This window comes from Mauremys reevesii, linkage group 1 (assembly GCF_016161935.1).
Source record: "Mauremys reevesii isolate NIE-2019 linkage group 1, ASM1616193v1, whole genome shotgun sequence".
Lineage (NCBI taxonomy): Eukaryota > Metazoa > Chordata > Testudines > Geoemydidae > Mauremys > Mauremys reevesii.
Genome location: NC_052623.1, coordinates 227131825 through 227147631, shown reverse-complemented (window position 1 = coordinate 227147631; position 15807 = coordinate 227131825). Strand labels below are relative to the sequence as shown.

Here is a 15807-nt window from a genome sequence, read left to right as displayed (position 1 = left end):
CACCCTACCCCAGTCCATGCTAACCTACTCCTTGAACAAGAGAAGGCAGTATAATAGTCAGAGTGCACATCCATCCACCTGTGGAAAAGATCCACAATAAAGAAAAGGCCCTAAGTACAGATAGTAATTTTATGACACAGAATATTTATTCTGGTACTTTTGACGCAGTTGAAGCTTTCTGTTTGATTTTTAATTATGTTGTCTCTTAACTAAGCAATATTCCTTTAAAGGGAGTGGCCCATGAGGAAATGAATTGATCCTGAATGGGCACAGAACATAACATTATTAAGGATCACTGCTATTCATTGTTTGCAGTGATGTAGCTGTGTTGGTTCCAGGATATTGGAGCAACAAGATGGGTAAGGTTTCTGGCTGGAAAAGCATTATCTAAATTGTATCTATTACTGGACTAAATTCTGTTGGTGAAAGAGACAACTTTTCAAGCTACATAGAGCTACTCCCTAACTCCCGCTCCTTTTTTTTTTGTCCTATGATTCTAGAGGTGTTAACAGACCGCTTTGCAGTGAATGATCCCTTAGAACAGGTGTTAACTGTTTATGCTAAACAATCTGTTCCACTGTGTATTTAGCTCTGACATTCTCAGCCTGGCCTACACTAGGAAATTAGGTTGGTTTAACTATGTCAGTCAGGGGTGTAAAAAATCCACAGTCCTGAGTGGCATACTTACTTAAGCCAAACAAAATCCCCATGTAGACAGCACTAGGTCGATGTAACATTTCTTCTGTCGACTTAGCTACCACCTCTTCGGGAGATGGATTACCTACGCTGACTGGAGAAACCCCCCACCCATAAGAACATAAGAATGGCTGTACCGGGTCAGACCAAAGGTCCATCTAGCCCAGTATCTGTCTACCGACAGTGGCCAATGCCAGGTGCCCCAGAGGGAGTGAACCTAACAGGCAATGATCAAGTGATCTCTCTCCTGCCATCCATCTCCATCCTCTGACGAACAGAGGCTAGGGACACCATTCTTACCCATCCTAGCTAATAGCCATTTATGGACTTAGCCACCATGAATTTATCCAGTCCCCTTTTAAACATTGTTATAGTCCTAGCCTTCACAACCTCCTCAGGTAAGGAGTTCCACAAGTTGACTGTGCACTGCGTGAAGAAGAACTTCCTTTTATTTGTTTTAAACCTGCTGCCTATTAAGCGTAGGTAGTGTCTACACTGAAGCACTACAGTGGTGCAGTTTGTCTCTCTCACCAACAGAAGTTGGTCCAATAAACTATATCACCTCACCCATCTTGTCTCTCTATTGCTATTCATTGTCATTTAGCTTGGAGCTGACAGTGGCTTCAGCCCAAGATCAGAAGTATTAGATACAGAGGCTTTGGATGAAGTTGAAGCTGAAAGTGCTAAATTCAAAAGTCACGGGAAAGCTGGATCTGCGATCAGCCAGTGCTTTTAAAATAATTTTAATGCATTATAGGGAATATTTAAAAAAACTAAATATAGGTGAAAATATCTCAAATTATTTTTCCTTTGTTTCCTCCACCCCTTTCCTTAGCTGTTTAAATTACTGAAAGAGTCCATAATTGCTAAGTTCTCTTGGGCCTCTCTGTGTTGTTCTACATTTGTTTATATCGAACTTGCATTATATAAGTATGTTACTTCCCCCATTGAACTTAGTTTTAGATATAAACAAAAAACATATGGGTATAGCTGTCTTTATTTTTCTTTACATATACATTTCCTAATAATAATTAGACAGTCCAACTGCATATTCAAATCTGAGTATTGTATCTGTCCATTAATTTTAACTACATTTGCCATATATCTTGCACCTCATATGGCCATGCCAGCCATGATACAATTACCAAGAAATGATTTGTTTTGTTGGTTGAACCTTGATTTCCTCCAGTTCTGGAGTTTTACTAGGATATGAAGAATTAACATTTTCAGGTTTTTGCATGTGCACTTTGCAGTTTCCTGTTGTTCACTATGAATTGGTGCTTAATTATCTACTTTGCTCAAGCTTTACATTTGTAGCTTAGCTGGACTATTGTTAAATCTGACTATTCAATAACTTTCTGAAAATGCTTCTTGCTACAAAACCCTACCAATCAACCATGGCTATGCATGTGGTAAGATGTGATTGCGTCTTCCTGTGTAAAACTTAATTGTTTCATTATTACCTCTTCATCCTCTCCATCCCACCCTTCTGTTTGCCTCATCCTTACATTTGTACGTGAGATTGTAAATTTTCTGGAGCAGGGACTTTTCTATTTGCTTAATGTCAATATAGCACCTAGCAAAAGTGCCACTGTAATTCAGATAATACATAATAACACCAATCAATCAAAATAAGGGAAATTATATAAAAACTCAAGAAACTTGGACAGCAAATCAAATGCAATATAGGCCATAATACACTGAATGTATCTGAATTACTTGTGTGTGCATTCCTTATTCCACCATGTATTTTTACGAACCCTACCACTATTACTTTGTTAATTATAATTATTTTATTAATTGTTTTTGCATCACCCAAAAGTGAGCTAGGTGTTTTACAGTATAAATAAAAAGGTGCAGTCTCTGCCCTGAAGCACTTACAACCTCATTTGAGACATGACTTGACAAGAGGGACTAGCAGACAGTAGTCAGGAAATGGGTTGAGGAAGAACAGTTATATGAAGGTTACTGCTTTTAGACATGAGTACATATAGCTGCCCACCTACCAGAGAAATGAGTTTGATATAATTCCCTGTGTAACTTGAGTGCACTATTATTTCACGTTGTTCTAATGAATTTAGTGCCCTCTGTATTGATATTCCATCCAACAGGAAGGACTCCTAGGGGAGATGTGTGTCATTCAGTATGCAAAGGAAAAACAGATCAAAACCCATCAAGTGAGACAGACTGTATTCAAGTATCCTTGGTAAGCAATGAAATTATAACAGCTATACACAATAATTCACTGGATACATGACCAACCATAAGAGCCTTACTTCTGTCGCTTATCCATACAGAAGAAGCACATTCCCTCAAAAGTAAAACAACATGTTTTTGTTCATTTAATAACTTTGAAATATATGCATAGAGATACAGATACAAAATAGTGTGATCTGTTCTCATTACAGTCTCTACTAGACCAGACACCTGCAGTCCAAAGACAGAATCAGATAAAGTCTTATATCAATGAAGACAATTACCCGATATACAAAATCAAAAAAGGAATCTTGCTGCAGACAAATCAGAAGTACCTACTTGAGAAGGTTAGAGAAAATGCGAGATCAGTGGGCCAATTCTACTCTCAGTTACATTGGTTTAAATACAGAGTAACTCGTTTGGCTTTAGTGAAGATATTGTGGATTTACACAGGTGTGATTTAGAGCAGAATTTGGTTCTCTGAGATTATACATAGCTTAAAAGGACATAATCAACTGAAATTTGTCCCAAATTTTAAATTGTCTAAACACAATTTTTTTTATAAAACCAAAGACCAATAGAAAATGTATGTCATTTTTTTAATCTAATGAAAACTTGTATTTTAAACAAATAAGCTCTCCTCTGCAGTATTTGAAACCCAAACATTGCAGTACTGAGGGCCTGATCCAAATCAATTGATGTCAGTGGGAGTTCTTCCATTGATTTCAGTGGGTTTTAGACTGGACCTTAACAATGTGCAAGTGAAAATGACCAGAAACAAATATGACATTGACTTAATTTCTTTTTATTTTCCACCTTGGGGTAAATGCAAAAAGAAACAGAGAATAAGCAGTGATATGTAAATTGAATTTTTAAAATATTTCATTTTTAATAAACTAAGGTGATAATATAATAATAGAAATATGTTTGTTTAAAGAATATACAATTTAAATTGACAGCACCCCTTTAAAACTTTCCATATTTTGGCTGGGCATAAGGTAGATACTCTAGTTTGAAAGCAGTCCATTAGAGTTCCTGGGATCCGCAGTAGAGCCACAGTTTCTCAGCCCTACCAGGGCATGGTTTTTCCTACCAACATTTGGTTACAGAGTGACAAAAGCGGCATAGATTTCCTGAAGGGGTGGCTCAGCTTTCAAAAGTTTGGAAAACATTGGCCTTAGGGATGGAGTTGACTGGGAGTCAGGAGCTCTGGATTCTATTCCCAACTCTGGCTCTAATTTGCTGTGTGACCATGGGCAAGTCACACTGAGTTAGATTTTCAAAACATGTCAGTTCCCATTTAGGCAATGAAGTGGTAGGATTTTCAGAAGTGTTCACCACCCAGCAGCTCCCATTATTTTCCTATTGGGAATGATTTCAGTTACAGCAAAATATGATGTTATGTCATTGTCATATGATAGAGTTTCTGGTATTGTACAAACAAGTCCATATGGACTCTTTGACTTACCCACCCCTCCCTCAAATCTATTTAACTATTTTGATCAATAGTCTGAAACTATAGATTAATTCCATCTGGGTTCATTTGACAGATGTTACAACCTATCATGAGGTAGTCAAAGGTACACCAGAGTTTCGGCAGCATCTTGTTGTCAGATTCATAAGGAACTTGACACTTTTAAAACATCCCACTAAGAAATGTTTTGTGTCATGGAAAATTAACGTGAACCTACTCAGACTGTCAAAAGCTCCTTTTGAACCACCTAGTAGGTGTGAGATTTCAGATTTCTTTCATGGAAGGTTAATCTCCTGGTGTTAGTGAATTAAGTTCATAGTGTCAGGGCCAATCAGGGGGGGGGGGGGGCAGGAGGGCCATTTGGCCTGGGCCTCAAGCTCAAAGGGAGTCTCAAATTTAGACACTTGTTAATTTTTTGGCATTTGATAAGTTTCGCAATTTATTTTTATGCGCATCCGTATGGGACCAAAATGTGACACACCCTCTCAGCTTAGAGCTGCAAATTTAAGCAAATAAGAGATGCGATTTGGTAAAAGACATACTTTTTTTGTTAACTAGTATAGATATTGTCATATTAAAGAGTTTAAAATGTTCATAAATATTAATAAAAATATATTGGTTCTGATGGCACAATGTGTCGTCATTTGTTATTTTTATTATGGCTAGGAGCCTCAAAAGCTGGAAGTGGCCCGGGCCTCTCTGGAGCTCTGAGAGGGCCTGCATAGAGTCAGTTTGCTTCAAGCCCTATTGATTGATCCACCTTATACTAAATTTGGTGTTACACTCTCATCCAAGATTCTTCTCCAAGACAGATAGAATTCCACTTTAGTGAGTCTATTGTCCTGCCAACATTCTTACCACCACTATGTGCACATCCCAGAGGTTTTTCTTTACTATACTCAGCTCTGGAGAATCCTCATTGTTCTATCTGGAGTTGGCTAAAGAGGACTTTAAACAGATAGCCAAACAGTTATCTTCATCATTGTCCTGTGTGAGAGGATCATATCACAGCTCATTCTGGCAGAGGCAGAGCAGCTTCCTCTGTCAAGTTCTGATGATAAATAGGCAAAAAGAAACTTTGTGTTCTTCTGTTCTGCTTTTGGAAGTCTTAGTTTCTTTCATCTGAAGGCTTCTGGATTATTGCCTCTTAGACACAGATGTCATTAGCTCAGACCTCCTAGACAACAGCTTTCCTTAACTGAGGCCTCCTGGCTGTCTCAACATTTTCTAGGTCAGCTACAGGCTCCAAATGTTCTCAAACTCAAGGCTGTCTCAAGCTTGAGACAATCTCAAAAGCAAAAATTCTATCAAACTGCCTGTCAACTCAAATACTTATTTCAATTGTGTCTTTACAATGAAATACTTAGATCCTTATTGGGACAGGCGTTATATCTTTTTGGATGATTCATTTTCCCCCCATTTTTCCCAGCTGTTTTCCTGACCTCTTCCAAACCCCAAATACTACTTTTTGTGGCACAGAGCACCCACTGACTTCAACTGGAGCATCCTGTGCATTGATAGGTGAAATCTAGTCTTTATTTTGGACCTTATAGCTTACGTCATTGCATTTGTTATTTTTCATTAGTAACTTTTCAGTAATGTAAAGTAACTAGATTTCTAATCCTCTAAAATGGTTTACATGGTTTGAGATTCCACCTGTCAAAAAAATTCTAAATTTGTTTTATGGAAAAAATGTTGAAAAAAATAATTTTCTTGGAATACTTCAATTTTTTATAATAGTAAATAGTAATTTTTTGGTTTTCAGATTTTGGATTTTCCTTCCTTTCTCTCCCTATTCTCACCATTTTTCTTTTTTCCCTTCCCCACTCCCCTTTCTTTGATTTTTTCCATTGCAAAAGGGGGAAGGAAGAAGGAGAAAGACAAGGCGGGAAAACAAAACAAACAATTTTCTTGTTTTGGGGGTTTCATTTTTTCATCAAAAGAGCAGAACATTTTGTAAAAAATATTCTATGAAAACTTTCATTTTTGACAAAAGGCCATTTTTTGTTGAAAAAAATAAAGTTTTGAATGGAATATTTTGACAGCTCCAATTTCAACATTTCACAAAGACTGTCAATGTGACTTGGATATTTTGTTTTTCATCTAACCTAGAAATGAGCTCAGAGTCACATTATTTGTGTTGCTGTTACCCTTTTTTTGTTTTTTTAAAATACCTTGTCCATGCATCGTCGCCTTATAAAATTTGCTATTATCGTCTTCAGAAGGAAAATACAGGGACAAGATGAACTGAGACTGATAGTTATTCCCTGCTGGATCCTGCTGAGAATATAAAAATAGATCTCAGAGATTTGCTAGAAGTACTGAATAAAAGATCACTGAAGTCTGTTTCCTTAGTATTCCAGACCTAAGCTGCTCGCTCTCTGCAAGCATTTGTTTTGCTAATGGAAAGCCTAAAAGGCTGTCAAGGCTGGTGGAAGATTAAACCATAAGCAGAAGCGGGACTACTGAAAAGCAGTCATTTCAATTTTCTGTTTTAAGGGCAAGTGGGAAGTGATAGATGGGATGCTGGAGGGGGGTGATAAATTATTTGAAACTATGAATCAAGGAGTTTTTGTTTACAGCAGTAGAGCCAAAGCTAAGGATGCTTTCTTAAAAAAAATGGAAAGAAAATGATGCACCTTGCATCTCGAGGGACAGTTTTGCTATCATGCTGAGCCTAATTGATGAGCATGTTGTGTTGGCACTAAATCCTCAAAGACTTCCTAGCACCTCAGCAAATATGCTAATGTTCACAGTTGTGTTGGATATTTGGTTCATGGCACTGCTGAGGAACTGTAGTAAAGGAATATATAATTGCTACCAAAGAACTCTGCTGTAAAAGTGGTCAAATTATTAGTTGTAGAGATGGGCCTGCTTGACAGATTTGGATTAGGCAAACGATGGTATGGGATTTAAATGTTAAAAGTGAAAAATGTCACGGAGACAGGTTTAAAACATGGAGAATTGCCAGTATGGGGGGAGAAGGGAGTGGCAAAAACTGTTGTGATCTCAGCTTCTTCAATGAGTGTTGTTTACAAATGAGAAGAAACAGAAGAATCCAGCCTAAGGTAACAGCAGTGGCATTTGTTTATCTTTTATTCTACAGTACATGTGTTTGCACTATGTTTTGATATAGCTATTGTATGGAATAGACAATAAATGACAGAAGAGGGGAAGAAGACAGTTTTATCATTTGTACTGTATACAGTCAGTTCTGTATGTCTTTTTTAATGGGTTAATTGTTACACATATTTCATATAGATTGAGGAAAGGGGAAATTGAGAAGAGGCAAATATTTAAGAAAAGTATTCACACTCTTAATGTTGGAAGCTCAGGCAAGGTTTGCATCTTTAAATAAAGATTATTTCAAAGGGGTTCTGCTTAAGCTGTAGATAAATTATTGATTTTTCAGGTTCCCAATCAGTCCAGGGTACTGCAAGATGATTTCAAATTGTTCCTGTGGCTTTCACAAAGAGTTTGTGGCTAAGAAAATGTTTTGACAGCTTCATCTAATATTGTATTGGAGGGAGAAGGAAAGGGGAAGTATAGAAATCCCAATGTGTGAAAGCAGTCTGAAATCAAATGTTCTGCCTTTAAAAATGATATCTTAAGTGTTTAACTTTTAAATATAACTTTTTATAGTTGTATTGACTTTCTGGCTGTCTAGAAGGAAACTAATGTGGGGCCTCATTCACCAGTGCCAGCTCAAGTTTTATGCCAGTGTGAACCTCCACTGAAGTAATTCAGTGGTCAGTCAGGCCTGTTGTCATTAACTCTGCACATCAGAGCATTTTAGGAAGTCATCTAGGCATACAGAAGCAGCTGACTGGCTGAGGTTGGCAGAGTCTGTGATGGCTCTGTGTAAGGATATGGTGGAAGGATGGTGAATACAATGGCGAACCTGACTGGGACAGAGAGGATTTGGCTTCACTGGGTCAGCCTCTCTAGCTCCCCCTTCAACTCATTACAAAGGTGATATTTGGCTTCAAGGGTAACTGTGCCTCTGTATGACCTTGTGCCTCAGTGAGGGGAAGGAAGTTCTTTTAAGGCTCGTAGACCTTGTTAGAAGGGTGAAGGGTGCCTTTTCCTTTTGGCTTCTCTTGCCTGCCATCTCTTTCCCCTGCATTCCCATATCTCCACAGCATAGTCAGATGCTGCACTGCAGCCCCTACTCTCCATTCTACTTAAACCAACTCCTCCCAGTCCCTTTCCACCGCCTGTATCTCACTGAACATTCCTTTAACTTCTGCCTCCTGGCACACTCCTGCCTCAGGAACTAGTAATTTTTGAGGGCCTGGAACAGTTCTTGAGAATACCTTGATGCTTTTGAGAATGCTGTTTGTGCACTGTTTCTCCAGAACAGGCCCTTCACCCATTTTTGGAATGATCAAGGTGCTGGGCTCTCAAAAATACTGGAATGGCCATATTCCAGTTTGGAAAATCCACTAGTTACCAGCTCCCATTTGAGCCCCTTGCTGGGCACCCAGATGGTTAGAGGTACCTACCCAAGCTTTTGAAAATTGTGGCCTTTCTGTGTCTCAGTTTCTTCATATGTAAAATGGGAATAATGATACTTATCCGCCTTAATAAAGTTCTTCAGGCTCGACAGATGAAAAATGTTCTTGAATTGATAAATATTATTAATTTATTACTGTTGTTCAGTAGGAGTAGAAGCGACTTCTAGTAGTAGCAGGCATTGTGAGTAAGTTCTATAGGAACGGGTTGTTGGCAAATAGTTTAAGTTTTACAAACTTTGCTTTTATTTTGTCATATCCAACCCATCTGCAGGCACCCTACAACATAGCTGGGCAAGTATTCTGAAATCTAGTGGCTGGCAATTCTTTTTCAAAGTAGCTAGGATTTGTTTACAGCGGGTTTTTTTAGATTTTGATTTTTGTTTTTTGTTGAGGTAAATCTTAGAATTCATGGCTCCCCTTCAAAAGCCCTAAATTACCGTTTATTTATATTTTTGCATGGGCTAAGAAGTGGATTTAGCATTCTTGTTCACATATTCTATTACAGCTAATAGGACAGCAGTAGTTTTAAAAGCATTGCCTGTATTCTCTAGCAGCTAGGCTCATGACACTCTATGGGGAGTGTTGTTTTTAACCTTCTCTGCTTCACACTGTGGTCTGAGTATAATGGCAGTGGCAGCATTACAATACAGCAGTGATCACGTCCATCTCTCAGCTTGCTGTGGTCCCGTTGGTGCCTGCCGGTGGGCCTGATTCATTGCTACTCAACACCTCATGCAATCATTTACACACTGCAAAAGAAGTGCAAAGTGGGTGTAAAATGCTTTCAAATCAGAATGGAAGCATTTCATATCCACTCTGCACTGGAGTTAATGACTGCGCAAGGGGCAGGACCGTGATCAACTGGGCTCAAAATTTCAGAGAAGGACACAAAATGAGTGACATAAAGACTTACATTACATCTAGGTGGTACCTACCTGGAGGCTGAATCTCATATTCCAGGCTCTGTACAATCTTCCCTTTGAGTCTAAGATGGAAGCCCTATTTGCATTTTTAACCTATAGATCACTTTTTTGGTTGTAATTGTTTCTACTCTCTGGGTTTCTGAACTATGGGCAAATATAGTGCCCATATTTTAAAAAGGGAAAAAAGAAAACCCTGGGAACTGCAGACTGGTCAGCCTCACTTCAGTCCCTGGCAAAATCATGGAGCAGGTCCTCAAGGAAACCATTTTGAAGCACTTGGAGGAGAGGAAGGTGATCAGGAACAGTCAACATGGATTCACCAAGGGCAAGGTCTAGGTTAGATATTAGGAAACACTATTTCACTAGGAGGGTGGTGAAGCACTGGAATGGGTTACCTAGGGAGGTGGTGGAATCTCCATCCTTAGAGTTTTTTAAGGTCTGGCTTGACAAAGCCCTGGCTGGGATGATTTAATTGGTGTTGGTCCTGCTTTGAGCAGGGGATTAGGCTAGATGACCTCCGGACATCTTCCAACCCTGATATTCTGTGATTCTATGAACTAACAGCCCTTGCTTACAAGCCCCCTGTTTTACTTTTCAGTAAGCACAATGCTGTCCTATCTTCAGTATAATCTTTTGTTCACACATACCCCACTGAATTCCATTAGAATCAAGAGCTTGTCCTTCCCAACAACCCTTTACCTCCAATGAGGCTGATGGATGTCTTCACAATTTGGATATAAGAAGGGATAATAAATTAGATCTGAATAAAACATAAGATTTCCAACTGTCTGAAAGTTGTCCAGAGAAATATCAGATGTAAGGCCCACACAAACTGTGCTACTGTTAGGTTTTTACATGTGCTCTGAGCTTGAAGGAAGGTCATAAATATACTCTATAAGGAGCACATGAATCCGCTGGGTTGAGAGGGAAAGTACTTCACAAGAAAAGATTTTCATTGTTTCCATTTGGTCCTTCACAAACACTTCTACTAAATGTGAATGAATAGAGAAGTGCCTCTACAGATGCACTGTTAGGCAAGACTGCTATAGCTTCTAGTTTTGAAAAGTAATGCTACACTGTTGGTTAGTTTGTAATAATCATCTATCTATCTATCTATCTATCTATCTAATTCTAGCTCAAAAGTTTGTCTCTCTCACCCACAGAAGTTGGTCCAATAAAAGATATTAACTCACCTGCTATGTCACTCTAATATCCTGGGACCAATGCAGCTACAGCAACACTGCAAACATCTAATAGAGGCTGACCTTGTCCACTTGGAGGACAGGCAATTATTTGTACCTGTACATAGCATTTTTCTAATGGCAGATGGCAGTTTCTTACATGTTCCACTTATGTTCTGTACTGTGTTACTGTCATTGCATCAGTAATGTTGTTTTCTTACTATTGTCCCGTTTCTGACAGGTATCTTTTGAGGACAATTTCAGGGGATGAAGGATGAGCTTGTGGTTAAGGCACAGTTCAAGGAATCAGGAAACATGGCTTTATTTTTGTTATTTCATAGACTCCTTATGTGATCTGGGCAAGAGATATAACTTCTCTGTGCCTCAGTTTCTTCATTAGTAAATGGGGAATAATAACACTACACAAGAATAGGTGCTCCGAAACTGCAGTGGTGAATCTCATCGAAGTATCAGTAAAACATGTATTTAAAAATCTGTTGGTAGTTTATAGTTTGCTCTTTCTGGAAACTACTTTTTACTTTAATGAAGCTTGTGTGAGAATCAGTTTTATTTCAAGCAGGTGCCTGTCACCTGCTATCTTCTAAGTATAGCTCTTCATGGTAAGTGTCATGACATTCGCTACTGAGGAAGGGAAGAGCAGTCTTGACAGGACCCATTTGGTGGTCAAAAAATCTGCTGTACATTTGGTCACTTTTGTCTTTTCAAGTTTGATTGAAGAACCTATCTAGGGAATGACTGTGTCCACTGGAGAAATACCACATATACATCAGAAAATTGTGTGTTCTGTCAAGAATAATGTAAAATAATAAAATGTGAAAAACAAGAGGGTGTATGTGGTAAATCAAGATAATACCACAGGAGACATCCCTTATAATGAGAGACAGTTGAAAGGCATGTCCAGATCCTTTATTGTTCACTTCTTCCTAAACAGCCCCTTGAGAGTCCTGTCAAAGTATGGACATGTTAAGGGTCAAAATTTGGGAGGGGAAGGTAAGGCTTTTGATGCTGTGGAGACCTGTAGAGATGTATTATAAATCATTCTAATGACACTAACTAATGTGCTCCAAACAAACTGGGAGGAAATCAACATGTGATATTTTTTGATCACTTGCCCTGCCTGATGTGCCTGGTACTGTAGGTCACAAACAGAATGGTGGCTTATAAAAAAATGTTCTTGCAAATAACAGCTGTGGGGGGGGATAAATAGTATTTACCCTAATGTTAAAAATACATTACATGTATACAGACCTTTTTCTCTGAGACCCACAACCTATTTGACATCAGGAGGGGCACTGCACAGGTGCCAGCCAGTATCAGAACTGTATTTTTCACTATTAAAATAAATGCTGAATTTGTTTATTACTAGCTAATTTCTTTACTGAGTAGCCTTAATGGAAGTTACTCATATAAATCCTTGGTACACCGGGGAGAGATGAGATTTGGAGTCTAAATACTCAATGTGTTAATGTACACATAAGCATGCTTGTTTGTGTGCACACATTTGTGTGTGCAGGTTTTAAGTTAGACCCACCTGTTGTGTCTTTTTACCATTTTCTTTGAAGCCTGCTATTTGGATTCTCTGTGTATTCTCACTGGTGTTGAAATTGGATTACTATAATGACAGCACATGTTCTAATTGGAGTGTAAATTAGGGAGATGTGTCCCCTTTGAATGAGGATTTTATATCGGTGGGGATTTTGTTGGCAGGAGAGATGGAAGAAACTAGGAAACAGAAGAGAGGTATGCCTATAGCTTAGTGTGAGAGCTTTGTTCCTAGGGGGCACCTGATGGAGTTGTGTATACAACAGTGAACATCAGGGATAGTACCAGCCTTGGGAATTGCTTAGACCTCTGAGAATATGGAAAGACGTGCTTGTTCTCTGACTGTGTTGTCAGAAAATAATTTGGGGCGGATTGGTAAAGATGATAGCTGTTCAGAAGAGTAGCTGTTGTGGAGGACTGCGTATTTTAAGTTTGAAAGACCAGCCCCTAATATTAGCACAGGTGATACCTGACTGTTCCTGTGGTCTTTAGGACTGATGCTATGTGTTATGTCCTCTAAATAAAGAGTAATGGGCTGAGGTGGAATTTGTGCATACATAAAAAACGGCATCATTATTTGCTAAGGAGTAAAGGAAGGATGCAGGGCCAGCTCTAGGTTTTTTGCCGCCCCAAGCAAAAAATTTTTTGGCTGCCCCCCACCCCAGTCCTGGGCTCTCACCCCCCACCCCCACCAGTGCCCTCCCCCACCCGCACCCCCTGCCTCCCCAATACTGGGCTCTCCCTCCCCACCCGCACTCCCTGCCGCCCCAGCCCTGGGCTCCCCCTCACCACTGCTGACTCTTCCCACTCCCCACTTGCCTCCAGCCGGTCCAGCACTGGCAGGCTTGGGGTAAGCAGTGGGCCTCCCGGGCCATGCCTCAGCCCAGGGTCCCTCCAGCCGGGGCTCCGGCCTCCAGAACCAGCTGGGACCCGGGAGGGCAGAGCCAGGGGACAGGTCCGGCAGGAGGCTGAGGAGCCGGGGCAGAGCAGCCCCAGAGGGAGCGGAGCCCCAGAGAGCAGGACACAGGCCCTGCCCGGCAACGCCCCACCCTCTATGACCCCGCTGCTACTGCTGCTGATTCTGGGTGGCTGGGGCCGCTTCGCCCAGCCCTGGCTGCAACGCTGGGGGGCAGCCGCCCTGTGGCACTTGCAAGTGGCTCTGTGTGCCCTGCGGGGCAGCCCCAGCCTGAGTGTCCCCTGCTTGGAGCCTGCCTGGCCCAGCCACAAGGTGCAGGTGCTGCTACCCCGCGGTGCGAACCGCAGTGGCCCCAGGGCACCCCCCCGTGCACGATGTGCTGCTGCTGCCAGGGCCGGCTCTAGGCTTTTGCCACCCGAAGCACTAAAAAAAAAAAATTGCTGGAATGCCACCCCTGAAAATGTGCCGCCCTGAGCACATGCTTAGTTTGCTGGTGCCTAGAGCCGGCCCTGGAACGATGGCTAGTTTTGATACAAGAAGTGCTGTTCTTCTCTAATTATTCTTGGCCTTTTAGTTCTGTAAGGTACTTCTTTAGCTCCCAGGAATCCAGGTGCCCAGGGGACAATAGCAACAACCTTGACATGGAAAAGGAGTATTATTCTTCATTATTTTTATTATATAGCACTATAAATATGCACAGCACTTTACAGAAAGAAGAACAAAAAGAGAACACAACCCAAGGGACAGATGTAACTCCCATAGAAGTCAATGAGAATTGAATTGGGCCCTAAATTTGACAAGAGTCAAAATAGGGTGCAGAGAAAGAAGGGGTGAGTTTTTAAACAACTGAAGATAATATATGATCTCACATATGCAGCGTATAGTTTTGCAATGGATTATTAGATGCAAAAAGCTGGAGTTTAATATTTTGAAAATTCTCAATTGGTGTTAGTAGAGATGGGTCCCCATTAGCTAAACAATTGAAATGGTGGTGTGTGTAGGGCAGGAATTGTTAACTGTACTCACTGCGAATGAGAGATTGGGTTTTATGTACGTTGATTTAGTCATTGATTTCTAAGCAAGAGCCAGTTCATTCTATTTTGTTTACAGAATCAGAGTCATACTGGGAAAGGCCATTACTTGGGAGTGTTGCGGGAGGGGGAGTGTACAAGGATCCTTCCCCATTTCACAGTGCATACAAGAGACACTCACAATTACAACCTCTTCTCTGGGGGGAGTGCAGAAACTCCTCCCTCAGTGAACCCACAAGGGTTCGTGTCACCCCAAGGGGGCAGTCAGGAGATGAGACCATGGCCTATCCTCTTCCCATCTTGCACTGGAAGAAGCAGGCTGCACCATTCCCAACTTGGACCATTAATTAAATGCCACAATTTGGTCCTCGGTAAACAAAGTACAATGCCGAATTGGAAAGACCATTCTGAATGTACTAATGGATAATCATCATCCAGGCAGGCAATCTTGGTGAAGAAAGCTCTCTGTGACTGAAAATGTTCAGTGTCACAGGCTCTAGATGATTATTCAGTGAAGAACAAAGTTGGAAAGCAAATATAACAGTTAATTGTTTTCTATTTGCCTTTCCTGTTACTGTTTCCTTGCCATAATAAATATGGAGAATTATGTTTGGTCTAGTGGGAGGTGGAGAAATGGAATAGGTGGCCCCTGAAAGAATTCTGCAGCAGCTAATAGTCACTGTTGGCACATTTTAGAAAGAAAATTTAAATCTGAAGCCGAGCAGAAGGCTTATCCGTTTCAGATCAGGTGTGGTATGTAGATGAAACTGATCTTTACATGCCCTGATGAGATGAAGGTGGACTTTCTAAAATCCTTTTTGAAATGGAATGAAGAATCTGTCAGGCAATTAGCAGCTCTAACAGTTTTGCTGCCACAAATAACTGACAAGGTAGGAGAAATTTTTGAATTCCTGCTGCATTTTGAGTGAATGAGTGGTAGTGCATTTGTTCCTACTTTTAAATGCATTGCTGGATTTGATATTTTCTGTATTATGTTGGCTCTGTGTATTCTTACAGTTTTCATTCGGCTTTGATAGAGGCCTTAGTGGATAAAACACCCATTTAAAAAAGGAGAAAATGGATTCTGTATTTGGTGCAGCTGTATATTTTATATGAGCTGTATAATTTTAGTATGTTCAGGGTTTTTTGTACTAGAATTGACTTGCATTTTAATTATTGTGCTTGCAGAAATTTCATTATTCTGCTTAAAACAATACTAAATTATATGAGCTAATGGGAATAAGCTTGTCTTTTAGACTATGTACAATTATGTTGCAATTGCTGTTAATTTTTTATCAAAGGAGCGAGTA

The 15807-nt window shown here is 40.2% G+C and overlaps 1 protein-coding gene across 19 annotated transcripts in view; it reads left to right on the top strand.

Annotated features, from left to right (window-relative positions):
• The window catches only part of DYRK4 (dual specificity tyrosine phosphorylation regulated kinase 4), an 81989-nt gene that overhangs the window by 18328 nt on the left and 47854 nt on the right, over positions 1 to 15807 (top strand). For 15 of the 19 annotated variants that reach the window (XM_039506666.1, XM_039505783.1, XM_039506483.1 and 12 more), the window contains 2 exons: positions 2808 to 2902; positions 3105 to 3239. The exons of 3 other annotated variants lie outside the window; for them this stretch is intronic. In XM_039506666.1, coding sequence (XP_039362600.1) covers positions 2808 to 2902; positions 3105 to 3239 — 230 coding nt within the window. The remainder of the gene's footprint in view (positions 1 to 2807; positions 2903 to 3104; positions 3240 to 15807) is intronic. One more of the 19 variants, XM_039506134.1, reaches the window with a different exon arrangement.